This window comes from Myodes glareolus, chromosome 17 (assembly GCF_982192425.1).
Source record: "Myodes glareolus chromosome 17, mMyoGla1.1, whole genome shotgun sequence".
In the NCBI taxonomy this organism is placed as follows: Eukaryota; Metazoa; Chordata; class Mammalia; order Rodentia; family Cricetidae; genus Myodes; species Myodes glareolus.
Window position 1 is genome coordinate 4,030,595 of NC_142042.1, and position 21,989 is coordinate 4,052,583.

Genomic DNA, 21,989 nt, shown 5'->3' on the forward strand with positions numbered 1-21,989 from the left:
ACATGTTAATCAATTCTACTTGGACACATCACCATTTAAAAACTGGAAAAGGAAGTCAATTTCACCTATCATAAAAAAGGCACACTTAGCTATGGATATTTAGGAAAAGCTACAGAAAGTCTATACCTGAAATGATGTCTGCTTTGAAATGCTACATTGACTACTTGGGCCCACCTGGATAAACCAAGATGACCGTTTAAATGTGGACTAATACCCTTAAACACATTTGTGGAATCACTTCCACCAGCATGTACACCAGCACGGCCGCTTGGCATCCTATTTGCGGATAGGATCTCGGTCACCTTCTTCTTGGATTCAATGATTATTACAGAGTTCTCATGTCAAATATAATTGTGATAATAAAACAGGTTGAAACAAATAAAAAATTTTACCATGGTCAACAATTGGGAAGCATTATTAAACTTCTAATTCTTCTCAAACCAAGATACTTATGCCGCACAAACCCAATTCTACACCAGGAACACTCACAGTAAGAACTGATGCTGCCTTTAAAGTAGAAAAGTGGAGCCTTAGGCTGAAATATCAGACAGCGAATGCAGAAATGATCTAGGCTATTTATAATTTCATGGATGCAGATGTGGTCTGTTGAAGGAATTCCAACTTTAGGGCTAATGTTCCTTAAAAGAATAATTTAGCCTGCTGGAATTCAAGGGTGCAGTTGTGTTTGGATTGAAGCTTTACATTTGGTAAGGGCTTGAAGATGTCCTTGGGGATGGCAAGAGTGGTAATGAGTAATGAGCGATAGATGAAGTTAGTCTTAACATCACAGGGCACTGATCCTGCCTAGCGAGTGCAGGTAGACCAGATGGAGATAGCTGGAGCGTCAACAGACAGGAACTGGTGGTAGAAGACAGCACAGAGAAGGGATACAGAGATATCGGGCAGAATGTACATAACAATCTGAAGATTGTGTATCCTATCTTAGAAAGGAGATGCCTAAAGTTGGCATTTGATAGATGAGGATCATCACATAATTTATGTAAACATGTGGTGAAGGCCAAGGAATAAAATGTTGGTATATTTTACGCACAAATAAATAGGAAATACTTTAACATCTCAGAGATAGAGCAGTTCAAAATAAACAGAGGCCTTTTGGATGTATGTGAAGGTAAGTTATAAGCTAAAATTACTGTGAAAAGTGCTTGGAGCACTTTTAAGGAGAGGTTGTCTTATCAATTTGGAAATTATAAATCTACACGATGCTGTTTGTAGGAAAGCTTTATAAACTAGGATATAAAGACCATAGTGAAAGTTGCAGTTTGAATAGGAAACGTTCTCTGACAGCTCATGTGCTCAACAATGTTCCCAGCTGTGGAACATTTTTTTTTCATTTGGTTTGAGTAGGGTTCTTTGTTATCTTATTGGTCTTCTGTTTGTTTATTTTGAAGTGTGTTTGTACGTGTGTGTGTGTGTGTGTGTGTGTGTGTGTGTGTGTGTGTGTGTGTGAGAGAGAGAGAGAGAGAGAGAGAGAGAGAGAGAGAGAGAGAGACACCTATGCTTACACAGCCCTCCTTCACACTGCAGGCTTGCCAGGCCCTAGCACAATGCACAGTGGAGAAAAGTGAGATGATGTGAGCATAGTCGGGAGGGTAAGGAAAGTAGAGGCATTTGCTGCATTGTCTGCAACAATGCTTGTTGTTACAGGGAGAGATTAAAACAAGAAAGAAGGTAAACAGCAGAAATTTTAAATTAAGAAAACTCCAGATTAAAACAGAATAAAGTGCCTGAAACATCCTTTCAGATCTCCTGTGAACAATGGCCAGATATCCACTTCAATTCAGAAATTACACAGTCAGAACCACTGAGGAGTTGACAGAGTGCTTGCCTCAATTGTATGAAGTCCTGACTTCAATCCAAGTCTTCAACACCACAAAAACTGGGCACTGAAATGTGATTTCACATACCTGAAATCCTAACCCTCTGGAAGTGGAGGCAGGAGGATCTAAAGTTCAAAGTCAGTCTCTGCCACACAGCTTGAGGTCCACCTATGCTACCTGAGACCCTATCTCACACAAACAACAACAGCAAAAACAGAACCAGCTAATATTTACAGTTGACACACAGAAGTAAGTCCAAGGGAGGAGAATAGAGGTGGAGGTCTGGTGCAAAGGATCATGTGCGTTCTTAGATACGATGCCAGATTAAATTAGGAGAGACACAGGACAGATGGAGATGGTTCTATCTCAGACACTGGCAGAAATCAGAAGACAGGCAGAGCATTTCCAGTGTGCAGGAGGACCTGGAGTGTGCTGCCATCACTGCGGAGACCAGGACAGCAGTGATCACCTAACTGTGCAACGATAAACAAAGCAGGTTTTCTTCAAGAGTGTTAAGAAATGGAAGAAGAATTCTTTTGTTTCCCAATCCTTAGTAACAAGACAGCACATAATTTTCACCTTTTAGCTTGTTTCTGTTGTTCAAGTACAAAATGTCAAGCTAAACGAAAATGTATCGAAAGAATTCAGCATGGACTGTAAATCACAGAGGACTAGGGCTTGTCTGTGCCTTAGCTTAGCCATGTGCCTACCTGAGCTCCTTCATCTGCCTCATCAAACTTTGCTTGTATTTCTCTGTATTCCATTTCTTGTTGACATCCAGGCACTTCTGTCTTAAGTCAGCCATGTTTTGCTTCATTCTGTCAATGTGGACGATTCCTCTGAGCAGGTGGGACCGTTCATTGTTGATGGTCTGCACTAGAGAATGATCTGCGGCATTTAGCTTTTTTTCAGCAAGAAACGTAGTTTTCCGCTCTCTAACTTTTTCAAGGTAAGCAAGTTTTTCCTCCCAAATTTGCCGTAAGCCTCTATGGATTATCTCATTATCCTTTTCCTCTAGTTTTTGTGCCATATACGCCTTCTTCCTTAAGCTCTCTCTAATGTTGAGCTTAGCTCTTTCCTGGGCAATCTGTGCTGTAACGACGGCTGCTGATTTTTCTGATTGCTTTTCTTGATGCTTTCGTTCGGAGTGATATTTATCAAGATCATAAAGCATGTCGAGCTTCATGCCTGTCCTCTGTGAGGTTAAAAACTCTCTCCTTTGCCTCAGCTGCTGCAGAGTCTCTCTTTCAATTGCTGGCTTTGGACGAGTGGCAGGAAGTGGCTGGAGGTAATCCGGGAAATAGTCCCGTTTCATCTCCCTCAACATTGCACCATACTTGAGTGATCTAGGGGAATATAAAGGAGTCTTCACAACAGACATCCTAAACCTAGTGTCCACTTCTTCATCCTCAACGTCAGATTTAGACTCCTTCTGACCTACAACAGAGCACACAGAAAAACAACATAAGAACTAAGCTGATTTTCTCTTCAAATTCTTTGGAAGCCATATAAAATACATCGGGAGCAATGTAATCACTTAAGAAAATGTTTCTCACGGTTTAACTTGTGAATTGGATGAGAAATTCTCACAACAGCATCTTCCCACATGAACATACTTCAGAGGCACCACTCCCCACAGTCACGTAGCTTCATGGCCTCAGTAGTGCCGCTTCATCTCACACATTTATCACTAAGGATACAGTACTAGGTCATAGCTTTTATGCATTTGGGCACAGTGTTTACATGCTCAGGAATATGTTTTATGGAGTTAGACATCATTTTTAATATATTTAGACACAGAATTCCGTAGTTTGCTAAAATGAAAACGTCACATAAATTAAACTGAAGAAGTCACAGGGAACAAGCACAGCATGAGTCAGGTAGCATCCATCACCAGTGGTCACTGAGAGGCCTCTGTTCTGTGCTATGAGCCGCTGCATTAATTAGTTTATCATTGGCCAATTTGGACATGGTGAGGAGTGGTCAGAGCTCTATTGCTGTGGTTGGCTCTGATTAGTTCTTTGTTTCAAAATAATTCTCCTATTAGGCTATTAGTTATGTGCACGTACTGAGTGTGTTAGCTGAGGGATCCTGGGCCAGGCAGCTTTAGGTCAAACGTAGAAAAGCAGTATTATCCTGTGTTTTGCTAGTGGTATTGTTATTAGTTAACTTTTATTTCGAACTATAGCGAAATCTGGTAGCTGCCATCAAAATGTTTGTCTTCTATTTTCGAAAGACATCCACAACATTTGGTCCCTTTTCTTTGCTACTACATGCCAGGGTGAGCGGAATTTCTCCCAGTAGGGAACAAAAATGCATTGTCTCATCTTATCCAAGGCCCTTAAAGGACACATGTCTCCTCTACTCTACTGTCTTCTGACCACTGTACAAACCTGAGGATGACACAGGCCAAGAAGAAGCAGTGGGCAAAAGAGTAATAGAACCACAATCTGAAACACAAGTCGTGCACCAGAATTATCAAGCTGGGACTCTGGTGCAGCCAAATAAAAGTTAGAACCAAGCAGAAGACCAAATTCACTTCTGGGTCTCTTTGCTATGACAGCCAGCCTCACTAATACAATAGCTAACATTCTGTTGTTTCAATATTTACTCTTTATAAATCTACTGGTAAAGAGGGGAACACAGATATAAAAGATTATATAAAAGCATCCTAATATCAGGAAAGAAATGCTTCCTGTGTGAGACTGTTTTCCTTTGCTTGAGATTGCATTCGTGACGACAGTGCGTCATCTCTCTTCCAGGAATCCTTTCATGTCTTTATGTTACAGTGATCGTGCTAAAGCAGATGGTGGTGAAGTTGGCCATGAAGAAAAGCATGCTGTTTAACACAAACAAGCAGATGAAACAGAGAGAAATAACAGACATTTTAGCTAAAGGCCCAAAGGATATCTATGTAAGGAGATGAAGCAGTGTATACCATTAAATAATAAAATAAGCAAATAATTTAAAATGCAGTATTTGAAGATACAAAGGCAAAGTATCCAAAGATAAAAATAAAAAAAGGCTAAAGACAGACAATGGAATCTGTGTTCGTGTCCGCTGGAATAGCTCAACAATTCTTCTGCATTTGTGACCTGCACTGTACCCACAGATTTGCTCCAGAAAGCACTCGTGATTAGCGTGTGCGTTCCTGTAGTGTGCCTCTGAAGATTTTTGTGCCTTTTGTGCAAAAAAAACAAACTTTAGTGTCTCCTCACTGGCAGGATGGTGAGAAGGCCGGTGCTAACTTATGGGTGTGAGTCACATTATGAAAAGGATCGGTCATGTAAGGAGCTGTCCTTATACTTACATACACTATATTCACCAATCACCAGGTCTTCAGGTACATTTATATTTTTGCAGAATGCCATTTGTTCTGCTGTCTGTTCAGATTACTTTCACTTTTAATGTCATTTATACAGTATTTTTCTATAATCAATAAAGAAGGAAGGAATCTTAAAGCCTTATGTCAGTTTCTTCACCATGTAGTTGGTCACAAGCCATCAAAGGCAAGTAATAGTAACCAAGTAGGACACAGGGCTCTTTAGGGAGATGCAATTCCTTTGATTAAACTCCAGCTTAGTGTTCTTCACAAGACTAGTACCATGGAGTGATAACTCCTCAGCAGTTACAGTTTTTGGAAGGAAGGGTGAACAAATGGAGACAGGAATCTGGTTCTCGGGGGTAAAATGGCTTGAACTACTTAAAGCTTTGAGTATGAAGCAAATTTGACCAGGTTAAAATCCTACTTCTACTGTCACGTGGCCTAGGAACATAGCTTGATTCTCTAGTTTTCATGCTTATATAAAATGATGTGTAATTTATATGTCTAATTCTTTTATACCAATTCATATAAACCAGTGGGCTCTTTTTTTCTGTCAGGGAAATGTTCAGAACCTCTTTCCAATTCTCTTTATGATGTTTTTTTCTGTCACTGAAATATATGAGTTTCTTATGCTTTTTATATATCTTCCAATATCTATTATACAATGCATAAATATTTCTTCCATTCCATGCATTATTTTTTTGTTTTATGTATTATTTCTTTGTTATACAGCAAATAGTTAATTTGATTCAGTCTCACTTATTTTTAGTTTTGCTACCCATTTTATTTATATATAAAAATAAAGGGTTGTTAGGATTCCTGTCAAAACTCATGTCTCTCTCTTCTCTCTATAAGTGTTATAGTTTCAGGTCTTATAATAATTAAATTTCTAGTCAATTGAAAATTGCCTATTTGTGAAATGTATAAGAAAAGAGTCTTCTTTAATTTAAAAATGTTTTGAATTGTAGATATCCAACCTTTCCAACACAGATTACTAAGCCTGCTTATTCTTTGTTAATTATTTCAGTATCTTTGTCAATTGCTGGCACACGTGACCTTTGGTTCATGTCTGTTTTGGTGAGAACAGAGTTTTAAGAATTATCGCTATGCTTCTAAATACAACCATTTTAATTAGAGACAATTTCTATTTTATAAAAAGAGTCCCAAGTCCTTTCACAAGATTTAGGAATAAGAAGGAGGTTATAGAGCTCAATAATAAGTGAATATGGTGTCTAGAAATAGCTTTAGCCAAAGATGAGAGATTTTTCCACCATGACACTTATGAACATTAACAAAAGCCATCTGAAATATCGCTGTTCATCTTCTTGTTCTGTTCCCTTCTGATGACTCTCATGTGTTAGTCGTCTCATGGATTTCTTCTGTGTCTTGTCCATATCTCAACTCTGCTAATGGTATCAAGCATTTCCACTGGACCTAGTGAGAGCATCGTGATAGGAAAGAGAGTGGCTATGCTCAACTGAGGAGATGGCAAAGGGCATTTTCAATAGACAAATTACAGGTGATGTGGGGAAGAAGTTCCTTTGCTGTTGTCCATGATTCCTCTGATCATACACAAATACACAACGGTGATCATTACAGCACTATGCACAGGAGTTCAAACCTGAACACTTGGTGACCACACATATAGCAGCTCTTCTGTAGTCTAGAGTAAGTCAGTGCTAAGTAAAATATTTTAGTAATATTGTCACTGCTCAGCTTTTGCTTGTTTCAGCAGACGTTTCTAGGAGACATATTCTTACAGCAGACTTCTGCTAAGAACCGAACAATGAAAATATCAATGTACATGTTAACACTTAACCTGAAGACTCTCAGAGTTCCATGCCCAGATGAGGAGCTACTGACAACTAATGACTTCCAGGCATCAGCCCCTGAATTGTCTATCTAACACAAAGGGGTCAGCCCTGAGGTCATGTACACAAAACACAAAAGGAGACTCAGCATGACGTATTTACATGTGTGTATCTGTGTGTGTGTGAGTGGGTGTGTGCATGCATGTGTGTGTGTGTGTGCATGTGTGCAATGATTATAAAGAAAAAGAAGCCATCAATCTGAGAGGGAGATAGGGAAAACATGTAATGGGGGGCTGGGGGGCAAGAAAAGCGACAAAATTATGTAATTATATTTTATTTAAAATTACATTAACAAAAATGTTTGAAAATATTAGATTTCAAGTTAGCATCCTATTTTTAACTGATGAAAGGATAATAAATATAGTTCAAGAGAAATGGGTAAAAGATTACCTGTCTGTGCAGATGGAGGGAGCACAACCTTTGGATATGAAGGACACTGACATAAAAGAACAGGCGCTGTCGTGTTACGGTGTGAAAACAGAGAGGAGAAGGTGACTTTGGCACACTCCGTTCCGCACGTCTGACCCAGGCTGAGTGCTGAGACATGCCTGAGGATTCAAGGGCGCACATTTTCCAGACATTGCCTGACCCTGCTACTGAATTAGCCTTTTATTCAGCTTACTGCATCATGGGAAATACGACTCACGTGGTTCAATTTAACACTCCTCATTCATATAGTAATTTTTTTAATTTAGACTAAAAAGAATTGGCATTTGAAATGTACCCTTAGAAATCCCAGCTACGTCACTGATATAAATAGTAGTCCTGACTCTACATAAAAGTCGGGTATTAGCATAATCTCTAGCTGTGCTGAATCATCACAATAGGGAAAAATATTATGGTGGAAAATTGAGCCCGACCACAGGTGTCCCCTGAAACTCCTGAATCCTTGATGCACCGAGAGCCCTTCAACGCTCACCAACAACGAATGATCACTCCTATCCTCAGGCTACAGCGACCATCTTTAACAAAGTGTGACTTCTGACCGAGTAACAAAAATGGAAAACCTTCCTGTGTAAAAGTTATGTTTGTTTTTCTCATGTCTCATAACGGAACAAAGATCTGCCCAGTTAAGATGAGGGGCCATGAAAGGCTGCCATCCTTGCCGAGGAGATACGAGGCACATGTATCATGGGAGGAAACAATGGAGCCCTCCAGGCCTGTAACAGAAACCAGCCCATTCACAAAGAAACACTTTCTAGTGTGTCACATTCTTTACCCCGATAAGGTTCATGATTCAAAAATTATGGGAAAACTTTATACTTCTTTTTTTTCCAGTTTTTTCCTTTAGAAGAAGCCTAAAAAATATCTGTAAAATAAAATAATGAACTATTATTACTATTGTTTGGGTTTGGTAATGGAGGACACTGGCATGGTTCTCACTCCACATCTGAGAATTTAAACCATGCCTTATTTGTAAACTAGGAAGTTAGGCCTACCTGACAAATACGATCCTCCCCTAGAATCTGACAACTGTCCAAAGTGCAAATAAGGACGAGAAGAGAAGTCCTCACCCTGCGAGCTCTGCCTACAGCTAGTCTTGATAATCAGTGGGAATATGTGGGCAGACCTGGGGCATTATGAAGAGCTTCACTTCCTGTAGACTGGAATACCCAGGATGGCTGTGCTCTCTTCTAAAACAAACACCTTCAAGTAACATTTATAGAAGGACACCTCAGAGGCCCAATGAAGCAAGTTCCAATGTAGAAATAAATACAGTGTTAGAAGCCAGACAGAGCCTTCAAAAGATCATATATATTCACAGTCTCTTATAAAATATCTTGACTTCTTAATTGCTACCTCAAACCATATTACAGCTAACTTCTCTCTTTCTTCTGAATTATTTATTTCTACTTCATGTCATAACAATTCAGTCTGATACATTAATTATCCCACTATTTTAATTTCTTTCTAAATAATTGGCTTCTTATATTCAAAAATATGTGGGCATTTATCTAGTCTTGGGTCTCAGTTCTTAATTTCAGTGTTTTACTAGTGTAGAAGACACCAATTTCCTTCCCCTGGCAGCCACTGAAAATGTCATGTGGTCTCACTGAAGAACCTGATAGGATATAGCTTTCTAAAATTAATTTGGTTGCAAGTACTAATTTTTCTATCCTTCAAAAGACCTATTCATATTTTAGCACAATTCATACACAGAGGTGGAAAACAAGACATTCCTACTCAACACCTTCTAGTTCCTACTTCTTACTTTTATTGTATACTTTAGTTTTCTTTTTATTTGAAAATTATTTTTTAAATATATTATAACTAACTTTCTTTAATCCAAAATTTTTTGTGATAACCATAACCATTAGATAACAAATTTTCTCATACACATAAATGAGAAAGTATATGAAACATTGAAAATTTATTGTGTTTCAGGCATATCTTTTAACAAATGAGGTGAGTGAGACATTAAGAAATGCATTGTGTCTGGTCTCAAGAAAGTTCTCTTGAATCAGGGAAGATAGGCGAGAAGAGAAGCTTCAGATAAGGACCAGTGTTCTAGTGAAGATGGGTACCTGTGGTCAAGGGGTTCTAGTCGGTGGAAGAGGAAGACATTTTAGGAAAAATTGACTTACTTCTGAATGAGAACAATAGGAAGGAACAAGAGAACAGCTGGGACAGACAGTGATGAGAACTGCAGAAGAAAAGATGAACTACGTTAAGATCATAAGGCTGAAAACTGCAAGGCAGACCCAATGGGAAATGAAGAAGGTCAGGTGTTGCATAGCATTCTAGGCCATAGGAAACAGTGAGTGCTTCAGCCACGTAAGTACAAAAGATCTGTTATTTTTTTTATCATAAAAAGAGTAGATTTGAACATGGATCACAAGGGTGATCTGGTGATTAAGAGGGTGACTGGTTAAGAGACAAGATGGTTGTTCAAACAATTTGTGTTGATACACAGCAAAGCTATAGAATAATACAAACATGTGGAATGCTTCATATATGAAACCAGAGGGCTTGCTAGTGAATTGCATGGCACCATAAAAAATAAGCTATCAAAGATTAATAATAGTATCTAGATTGTATGAAGAGGTGGGTAGTGACGATGTTTGTTGGGAAAAGGACGTCTGGAAGAAAAGATACGCTTGGTAAACTACGATAAAAATGTGTGCCGCATACTGTTCCCATAGTGCATAGGGTTTGCACCTAAGCACATACACAAACAGTCTACTAATTAAAAAGCATAATTGTATTTATTTCCCAAAACATATTTTAAATTTTATTAATACAATATATTTTCAAACTGTTGTCTTCTTGCAATAAGAGTATTCCTTTGGACTGGCACAAATTGTCTCTATTTACATGACTATTAGTAACTGCAGCCCTCTGCAAGAGCAGCACACACTCTTCAGGTTCTGTTCATCTGTGCAGCGCTCTCAGCCGTCTCCTGAAAAGTGTCTTTCTGTAGGAGAACTATCCAAGATCATGTTTGTCTGTACTCTCTCAGGAGAACTATTATTTATTGTAATCTTCACGTAAACCTAACTCAATTTTCAAATTTACAAATAAGCAATAGTAAACATTAAAACAATGAAAATAACTTCACAACTTTTATTCAATTTGATTTTAAATTAAATGAAATACTTGTGTCTTAGTAGCCAACTGGTTAGTGAGTGCTTGTAGATACTTCGGTTGTTGTGATTTGGCTTCTGCTCCTGACAGCCATATTGCAACACCATTTTGTTTTATTTTATAATCCTTTGGAGACATATTTCAGCTACTGTAAATATTAATGACTGAGCTATCCCAATACACACTGGAGCACATGTCAGAGGTAAAGCAGCTTTGTGGGGCATGAGAAAGTTACACTTGCACTCACTACCTTGGTGACACTTTTCCGTGAACAAGACTTTGTGTCCTTGTTAACTGTCTTGGTCCTCAAAAATATACATAAATACGCACATCATATACAATCATCACTCATGTAACTGTCAACTTTATACCAGTCTCATAGACTTGATAACTTTGAATTTGCATTATGTATTGGTCAATACGAGTTGTCAATTATAGTTTTCTTTATACATTAAAAATGCTTTGAGCATGGGGAGATTGTTGCATTCTATAAAGATATATTTAGAACCAGTGCTATTTCTAATAGAAAGAACTACTCACTGGGATTTTGACAAGGTTATGTGCATGCACGGCTTGACTGCTACGGACCCTTGCCGATGCTCACATGCATGTGGATAGAAGTCTTAGTTATCACTGCCATGTTATCTGTTTCTTGATGTGGGATTTTCTTCTGCATGCTGTGAATATTTTCTATTGTCATTGGTTAATAAAGAAGCTTCTTTGGCCTATGGCAGAGCAGAATAAAGTGAGATGGGAAATTGGAACAGAGATAGAGAGAGTAGGTGGAGTCAAAGAGATGACACGTAGCTGCCAAAGGAGACAGACACTGGAACCTTACCTGGTAAGCCACAGCTTCATGGTGACACACTGTATAATAGAGATGGATTAATTTAGCTAGCTAGGAATACACATAAGCTATTGGCCAAGCAGTGCTGTAATTAGTATAGTTCCTGTGTGATTATTCAGATCTGAGAGGCTGGGAAACAAAAAAGCCATCTCTGTCTACAGTTTCTACCTATTATTTTTTCATGTATGCATTCCACAATTTTTAGAATCTATGTTTCAAAATTTGTTTATATTTATTGTATATTGCCAAAGTGTTGACTTCAAATTTCAGTAAATACGCCTCTTCATTACTAGTAACACATTTTTTTCCATTTATTTGAGAGGCTATTAATATAGTCACTTGAGACCCAATATCTCTTACTAGCAGATTAGTTACATGGCATTTAAATCTCCAAAACTCAAGCATGACTACATTCAAAAATGTACATGGAATGTTTTTATGCAATATGGCCATCCTTGCCTTCTCATATTATCAATTCATGCTTAATTTTATTTTGAGAAGTTTTTTCTTTCTCCCATGTCTCACACCCTTTCTCCTTATTTTCTTCCCTTATTGTCTTCGTTTTACATTAAGTGAACATTTCTATAGGATTATTTCAATTTCTTCAAAAATTTCGAAATTTTGTTCCACATATTTCTCATGTTATGCTAAAGTTTGTAATAAATGTTACCAAAATCAATTTCACACCCATGCTTACTGCATGGTCCTACTAAATACAACTTCATTACCCACTTCCCTGAAACTGAAGACATCACATGTACTTTCACATGTGTTGATACAGATCAGAAACCACATAAGACATTCTTGCAATCATTAATTCATGTAATAACTTTAGAAAATTGATAAAGAAAAGCAGTCATGCATTTGGAACTTCTGTATTAGCTTCATTACTATTAAGGACTCTATTCATGTATGTTTACATCTACTTCACTTGATCTCTTCAGTCCAGGGATGAAACCCTCTACCATCTTCCTCCACCAACTGTATTACATTCCCCTAGGTTATAGACTCAGCAATGCATTTGCTATGCATGTTGTTTGATTCTGTTGCTTTTTACATCAGTTAAAAGAAAAAAGGGAAGGCAGCTAAGAGCTAAGCTCACCACTAGATCAGCAATGCAAGAACAAGTGTCAAGCTCCATGAGTATACTGCACTTTCCAATGACTGGGATCATTCCTTCATGAAAAGTTTTTTACGTGTTTTTGCAATATGTATTTGATATGGAGTCTCTGAAGCTCTGTCCTCAAACTGGGGTTTTGGTTGCTTCCTTTCCTTGCAATCATCTTCATAAACATAATTTCTGTTCATTACAGAATTGATCCTATGTCTTCACCTATGTTCTTCTAAGTATAATGTAGACAGACAAATAGAAAATTGCTTATGTCACCTACAAACCCACCATCCTTCTCTAGATTCCGTTCCACTCATAGGCTTCTGCATAGGGCAAATCACCAGCCACAATTACATCAGTCACTCCTCTGCTTACCGGGTGTTCAGTCACTAGAATGTCAGCCCCATAACAGGTGGGCATTTGACTGTGTTTTACCCCTGTGCTAGAATGAGGAGCAAGTTCCTTAGCCACAGTCTACTAACTAGACATACAATGTAAGTCTCTAAAGAAATTTAAGAAAATCCGAGAGATTACTAAAAAATAAAAACATTTAAAACTTAGTCACCAAAAATTCAAGTCTTCTCTCTCCGGTTCCATCTGCTCGTTAGACATGTTAGCTACATGTAAATAAGAAGACAGAAATCTTAGGTAGCTGAGCACATCATAGCACACACAAAAGCTGTGCACAGGTCTCACACTGGCAAGCGTCACTGGCTTCTGAGCACCCCTCACACTATTTTCCCTTAGTTCTTTTTGAGATTTCTGAGTTTCTGCTTTGTTTATCTCCTCCATGAGCTATGAATCATGTGAATCATGTGGGAACCTGGGTAAGCACTTCAAGTGCAAGCTACAAGAGCCTCCCATCTGCGTGTGTTTAAGATTAGAAACCCTCCTTGTTTGCGCTGATACTGCTCCTTGTTGCTGCGGGTATTTGATCTGCGGCATTCTACCAGTTCCCGGTGCCAGGAACCCCACCAGAGCTCTCACCGAGGCACATGCAGCGTTCAGACCCTGTCCTCATCACTGTCTCACTGCTGTCACAGAACTCTAGGAACCGAACAGAAACTACCGCGAGGCAATCCAGGAAGAGCAGACTCAGTACAAATTGCTACCTTTGTCAGCGTTTTCACAGGGCTCTGTGTCCTGGCTGCACTGGGCAGTGTTTTAACACTTGGGCTTCTGTAGACAGTTCTCTCCAGCATATAAGGCCTTGACTTGGAAGTCTCCATTGTCACACTTTACTTTGCAAGCCTCAGCTTTCCCATACCGGTCTTTTCTCCACAGGGTGAATGGCCACATACCATCAAGTACCACGAACAGAATCACTGCTTACTTTCCTGACATTTTTGCTTCTAGCTACAGAATATCTGGCATATAAATGACTTTTCATGTATTACAGGAAAATATTTGGTATTCAAAACATATAATTGCCCTCTTTCCAGGTGAGCCAGTTTCAGCACAATATAGAGGTGACTATATTTCTATATTTCATCATTTGATGCTGTGGTGCTAACTCAGCATTTGCCAGCATGGTTCATCACAAGTCTCATCACAGACAAATCCTAAATTTAAATAGCTTTATTTATACTATTAGAACGCATATGTGTCAGGAAGCCTGCACAGTCATGTTAGTGAAGCATTTGTGCTCTGAGCATTACAAAGAAGACAATAGAATAATTCAATTTCTTGTTTTTCATTCTGAAATGAGGAGTTCCACTTTTGCTCACAGTCAAGTGGAGAGACTGCTCACATAATTCACACCTAACTTTGCAGGACGTTGGCAACAGACTGGAGCACATGAGCTACGTGGCAAAATTGATTAATTACAAAATAAATCCAAATACAATTTGATTTCTATATGATCTTATGCCTTTCTGTTGCTGTCAGTAACATTAAGAACAAAAAACAGCATTACTTAATGTTAAATTGAAAAGGAAAATTTTTTAGTTTTACATACACGTGCATTCAAATTGCTCATCTGAAGTGACTTAATTGGCATTATTTTAGATCCTAGATTAATATTTATTATCCAAACAAACATATGAGGAGTACAGCAAGGACTGTAAAGATCGTGCGAAGGCAAGTGGGCTGAAGTTACCAAGGTATGATCAGTGAATCTGGAGGAAACGGTTGAAAGCACAAAATCGAAATAGAAAATCCTCTGAGATTTCACTACAGAATCTTAAGTAAATCTAGAGAAAGACAGAGGATGTAATGGAGGAAAATAACTGGAGACTGTATTAGTGTGATCGCAGATACCTTGTCAAGATGACCTTCAAATAATTAACCCTGTGACCTTATACTCTGAATAGGAAATGTTCTCAGAAATATCATGTATGCGAAAGCTGGTGCTTCCTATCAGAGTTGAGAGCTGGCTTCTGTACACCTGCACAGGACAAGCAAAGGGTCTTCAGAAACCAAGACCACCGCTTCTACACACTCCTTCCATCCCAGTTCTAATGAGGGTTAAAGAATGTTAGCACTTCAGGCACTCTGACTTCAGCTGTAGCCTTTCAGCCACAAGACAGGTTTCTGAGTGTATAATTTCTAATGTAAATATACTCTTGTATAGATTCTAATATGCATTGTTGAGTATTACATATTGATCAATATGAACTATGTCCATTAGTCACGTGAAGGCCAATATTACCTGTAAATTTTGACTTATAATGAAAAAGAAAAGTGAAATTATTTTGTTAGATGAATAAAATTAAAATTAGAAGTATCAAAAGCACAAATCTAAGGTAAGGATATGCAGATATTTGTTAGTAGCTAAATACTTTGTGTAACCGGTATTTTGGATAGTATTCACAAAAAACTTCAGGATCTCACGTTGAACTAACTAGTATACTCAGTGATCTACGTGAAATGATACAGAGTATGTCATAATTACCACTACCAAGAGAAGTATGGAGGGAGGTACGCACTTCAGATTCTTGTAGTATTTCCACATAAATGGCAGTTTACCCAGAAGTGCACAAGCACTGTGTCGCAGTGAATTGTCTTATCCTGTATAACTGTTTATTTTAAGTACTTTACATAGTGAATAAAATCCTGAATAAAACAAATACTATTTAAATTGCAAACTCTACTGGGAGAGCAGGAAAAAAGAGGTAGGATCTGGCCCCACCCCCATTCATTTAATTTACAAAGGGAAAACAATTAAAACAAGTGAGCTGATTATAAAATCTCCAGATCTCCAGGCAGTGGTGGCACAGGTCTTTAATCCTACAATGGGAAAGGGGAGGCAGGTGGATCTCTGAGTTGTAAGCCAAAATAGTCTATAGAGTGAGCTCCAGGACAGCCAGGACTGTGTAAAGAAATTCTGTATTGAAAAACCAAAACAGAGAGACAGACAGACAGATTGATTTTGATGTACTTACTGTATATATATATTGTATATAGCCATATTGTATATAGCTGTATATTTGTTATATACAACTTTCCTTATTTAGTTATAGCCTTTTTCTTTTTTATTTTAGACAAAGGGGGAATTTAGTGATATCTCACTTGTACTTTAATAAATAAAGCTTGTTTGAAGTTTAGAGTCCTTATAGACAAGCACTGGTAACACACACCTTTAATCCCAGTAGCAACACTAGTTTGCAATTGAAACCAGGCAGTAGTGGTGCATGCCTTTAATCCCAGCACCAGAGAGGAATATAAGACAGAAATAGACATCTCTCAGCACAGTCTCATTTTGAGATTCCTGGAGGCAGAATCAGTGTTTCAGACTGAGGTTGAGGTAAGAGCCAGTGGCTGGCTGTTTTGCTTTCTGAACTTCAGGTTGAACCCCGATTTCTGTCTCTGGGTTTTTATTAATCATGCTACAGATGATACATAGATAGATAGGTAGATACTTGATGTCAACTGTGACTCATGGAAAACACAAATAATTCGTATTTTCGAGGAGAAACAAACCATGTTTGCTCAATACTTTTAACTGGAAAGTTCCTGCTAAGAGCTCACATATGTTTAATAAGCAGAACACGTGGCCTGTGCCAACTCAAGAGTGTCACATGTGCAAAGCATTCTAGGCATGTGGCACAGGAATTCACAGTGTCCTCCCATGCCTATGTGTGTGGAAAAGTTGAACCTCTCAGGAGACATTACTTGGTTTTCTGAACAAAGCTTCATATTCTTCAAGAGAACATGGATTGTGAAAATTCCTCTTTGTGTCAGAGAGTACCTGACTGAATCCCTACAGAGTCAGGAAAACTCAACATTGGGGGAGACAGGGTAGGATCTTTGGCATGTGTGGGGGTAGGAGGTACTGAGAGGTCATACAGTCTGTATGATTACACCGTTCACCACAAGAGATCACAGTCCACAGGATTACATCACTCTAAGTTTATGTACAGCAGAACAGTGATGAGCAGTGTCTTCCAAGGCTGCAGTGCAGACACAGCCATCTCGAGTCATTTGTGCTTCATTTATTAACGGTTTTCGTTATCTGCTAACGAATTAAAATTGTCAACACTGAATACGCCAGCAAGTAACTAAAAAAGGAAATGTGTTTCTGTGGAACCCCAGTGCTCAGAGATACGTGACTACTTACAAATGACATCATGTTAAATGTACAAGGTCAAAAAAATGTGTAATACAGCATCACTATATGTGGTTTCTAATCAAATATTCATAAACTGGACATTGCAGCCATGGGAAGACTGATTATCCACGAAGTTATTGACACAGACCTTAGAATTTAAAAGTAACATTTTCAAATGGGCATTACCTTCCCAGGTGCTGTTCACTCTGAGTTAAGTACTCTGAGATCTATTGACTGTCTCCTGTCTCGGGAGAAGCTGTCAAGAGCCACTCCATGTATGTACACATAAAATTACACAATATGTAAAATTAAAGCTACCATAAATTTTACTTTTTAGAGGCTCTAGAGAGAGCATAATGTGCCCTGAAGTCATCACTTCCTATATTTCTTAATTTTTTTTTTATCTCCTTGAACATAGGACTTAGATCCATTACACCGCCTGGTACTCTTTCTCTTCAAATTGTACATTTTGTGTTTTTCCTTCCTGCTTTTGCTGTTCTTCAGTATAAATCTTCATTACAGAGACCACTAATGACCACACAACAGAGACTCAAAACAGAGGCTGTTTTGAGATTTCCAATGCCAACAAAATTACCCCAAGAATCTTCACTTTAGCTTCATCCCACTCTTTGGACAAGGGCAAAAGGGCTACCTTCTTCACTAAAATATGACATTACTAACATTCTTCTCCTATGAAATCTCTAAATCCAGGCATCGACAGTTCCTATCACTGTCAGCCCACTGTCTTCCCTGTTCCTACCAGGACTGCCCGTTAAGCAGTACTGCAAGTGTTCAGCTACTTTTCTAATCCACAGTCCCAAGGTCCACATTCCTTCAAATAAAAATATGGTCAAGGCTGCATAGCAATACCCAAGTCCTGGTATCAACTTCTCTCTTAGTTAGGGTTTCTATTGCTGTGAAAAACACTACGACCATAGCAACTCTTAAAAAGGAAAACATTTAACTGGGTGAATTACATTCAGAAGTTCAACCCATTATCTTCATGATGGGCCATGGCAACATGTATGCATACATGTGCTGGAGAGGTAGCTGAGAGTTCCATGTTGTTCAGGCAACAGGATGTGATCTGTCTCAGAGGGTCTAACTCTAGCAGCAGAGACCTCAAAGTCTGCCTTCACAATGACACACTTGCTTTCCACAGGGCCACACCTACTCCAGGAGAGCCACTTCCTAATGGTGCCACTCCCTTTGAAGCTCATTTTCTTCCAAACCACTACAGTAGTCCAACAACAACTCTCTCACATTGGAAGGACAGAGTCCACGAGGCTTGGTTCCACAGCATCACCAATCGGGCACTTCAGACCTGGAGGACTGCTGGGGAACTGCTGGTCCTGAAACCACATTGGTAATTGGGGAAAAGGTACACTGAACAGCAACAAAGGAGAAGAACTTGCCAACCAGAGTGATGATATGTAGGAAAATATTTCTTACAGAAAGCTTTCTTTCCATTTCAAAAACTCTGATCAAGATAGCCCAGTCAAGAGTCTTTGGGTATATTCCAGAACCAGTAAGGCTGACACTCGGAATTTTGCCGCACAGATACAGTCTCCAAAATAACTTACATAAATGTGGTATATGCATGGATTATTTTCAACATTGTGATGAAATTTTGGCAAACACCTCACTTTTGACTTTCTGGATATTATAAACCAAATGGAACTAACAAACATTTACAGAACATTTCACCCAAACATAAAAGAATATATCTTATGATCAGCACCTCGGGTAATTTTCCCTGAAATTTATGCCATACTCAGACACAAAACAAGTCTCAACAAATACAAGGAAACTGAACACACCCTGCATCCTAACTGGCTACTATGGATAAAAGCTGGACAACAACAGAAAGCTCATGAACACATTCTACTGAATGAAAAATTGTCAGGATGAAAATTAAGATAGAAATCACTGATTTTCTAGAAGTGAATGGAAATGAGGTGGAACATAACAAAATCTACAGGACCCAATGAGGTCACTTCTAAAAGGCACGTTCATAACACCAATGACTACAAAAAACTAACTTCATAGCACACCTGAAAGCTCAAGAACAAAAGGTACAATTCACACCATAAGAGTAGACAACATGAAATAATCAGGTGGTGACTGAAATCCATAAAATAGAAACAAATAAACAAAACAATACAAAGTATCAATGAAACAATGAGTTGGTTCTTTGAGAAAATAGGTAAAATTGACAAAACTTTATCCAAATTAATTAAACTGCATGGAGAAAATCCAATCAAAAAATTAGAAAAAAAATAACAGAATCAAGGAAAGCTAGAAACTTATAAAGGCATATTTTAAAACCTATACTTCAACAAACTGGAAAAATCTAAAAGAATTGGGTAAATTTTCTATACACACCACTACCAAAGTTAAATCTAGATTACTTAAGCAGTTTAAGCAGATCTATAACCCCTAGTCAAATAGAAGCAGTAATTACAAATCAATCAACAAAGAGAAGTTCAGGACCAGATAGTTTTAACACAGAATTCTACTAGGTTTTCAAAGAAGAGTTAATACCAATACTCCTCAAAATATTCCACAAAATATAAACAGAAATAATGTTGTCCAAGTTTTATTATGAGGCATGAATTGTCCTGGTACCAATATTACATAAAGACCGAACAAACTAAAAATTACAGACCAATTTCCTTAATAAACTAAGATGCAAAATTCTCAATAAAATACTTGAAAACCATATCCAAGAACATATCAAAAATATTACCCACCATGATCAATTAAGTTTCAACATAAAGAATATTGATTCAATGTATAAAGATCACCCTATAATCAAACTGAAGAACACGGACTACATGATCAATATCATTAGTTGAAGAAAATGTCTTTGGCAGAAGTTAACACCACTTCATGATAAAAATTCTAGAAAGACTGATGACACAAGAGACATATATAAATGTAATAAAGGCTGTTTACAGCAGGTACAACATCAACCTAAATGGAGAAAGACTTAAAACAATTTCCCTAAAATCAGAAAGATAAGCTTCTCCACTCCCTCCATACCTATTCAGCACAGTACTTGAAGGCTTAGCTAGAGCAACAAGACAATTGAAGGAGATGAAGGGTATAAGATTGAACAAGAAGAAGACACAATGACATTATTTAAAATAATATGATAGCCTACATGAGTGACTCTAAAAATCCACCAGGGAACCCCTACAGCTGATACAGACTTTCTGTAAAGTAGTTGGATATGAAATTAACTCACCAGAGTAGCCTTTCTATATATAAATGACAAATGAACTGAGAAAGAAATTATGGAAAATATCTTTCACAATTGCCCCCCAAAATAAAATACAACATGGGGTAACTCTAACCAAACAAGGGAAAGATTTGTATTATAAAAACTAAGACATTGAAAAACAATTTGAAGAAAATATCAGAAGATGGAAAAGTCTTCCATGCTCATGGATTTGTAGAATTGATATAATAAAAATGACAATGCTACTGAAATCAATCTACAAGTTTAATACAATCCCCAAACAAAATTATAACACAATTATTCACAGATCATGAAAAAACAATTTTCAGCTTTTTATGGACACACACACACACACACACACACACACACAAATAAACAATAGAATAGTTAAAATAATCCTGTATCATAATACAGGTATCATTATCTATAGTATAGATGTTAGAGGTATCATCATCTCTGATCTGAAAATTCATTATAGGCTATAATAATAAAATCAACATGATACTGACACAAAAACAGACATGTATATCAGTGGAATCCAGATGAAGTCCCACACATAAATCCACACTTCTATGGATACCAAATTTTTTAAGAATCCAGAAATACTCATTGGAGAAAAGACAGTATCTTCAACAGATGGTGCTGGTCAAATTAGACAGCTGCATGTAGAAGAATCCAAATATATCCATTCATATCATCCTAAACGAAACTCAACTCCAAATGGATCAAAGACTTCAACACAAAACCAGATGCACTGAGCCTGATAGAAGAGAAAGTGGGGAATAACCCTGATGGGATTGGCACAGGAGAAGACTGTTGTACACTGTCCAGTATACAAATAGCATAGGCACTAAGATCAATGATAAATAACTGGGACCTCATGAAAATGAAAGCCTTCTGCATGGCAAAGAACACCATGATTCTAACAAAGTACAAGCCTACAGAATGGGAAAAGATTTTTCACCAACGACACATCCAATAGAGGCTAATATCTAAATTATATGAAGAACTCAAAAAATGAGATATCAAGGAAACACATAATCCAGTTAAAAGGGGTACATATCTAAGTAGATAATTCTTACAAGAATAAACATAAGTGGCTGAGAAACACACATTCAACACCCTTAGTGATCAGGGAAATGTGAATCAAATTGAAATCAAAATATTTCATCTTACATTGTGAGAATGGCTAAGATTAATAGCATAAGTGACAGCTATCACTGGGGAGAATGTGAAGTAAGGGGTGGGAGTGCAAACTATTACAGCTGCCTTGGAAATCTATATGTCAAGTCCTCTGAAATTTGTAAGTTGATCTACTTCAGTCAGGAACCCAGCTCTACTACTCTTGAGACTATGCCTAAAGAATGATTCATCCCACCACACAGCTGCCTGGTCAACCATGATCATTGCTGCTCTCATCATAATATATAGAAACTGGAAATCATCGATATGTCCGCCAACTGAAAAATGGATAAAAAAATATGGTATTTACATAGTGGCGTATTACTCAGCCACTAAATGAAAATGACATCTTGAAACTTGAAGGTAAATGGATAGAACTGGAAAAAAATTATCATGAGTGAGGCACTAAGATCAATAATAAATAACCAGAAGCACAA

At 37.9% G+C, this 21,989-nt stretch overlaps 1 protein-coding gene across 4 annotated transcripts in view; it reads right to left on the minus strand.

The window, feature by feature from the left end:
* The window catches only part of Lrriq3 (leucine rich repeats and IQ motif containing 3), a 93,584-nt gene that overhangs the window by 3,390 nt on the left and 68,205 nt on the right, over positions 1–21,989 (minus strand). For all 4 annotated transcript variants that reach the window (XM_087897460.1, XM_087897458.1, XM_048453523.3 and 1 more), the window contains exon 7: positions 2,549–3,275. In XM_087897460.1, coding sequence (XP_087753586.1) covers positions 2,549–3,275 — 727 coding nt within the window. The remainder of the gene's footprint in view (positions 1–2,548; positions 3,276–21,989) is intronic.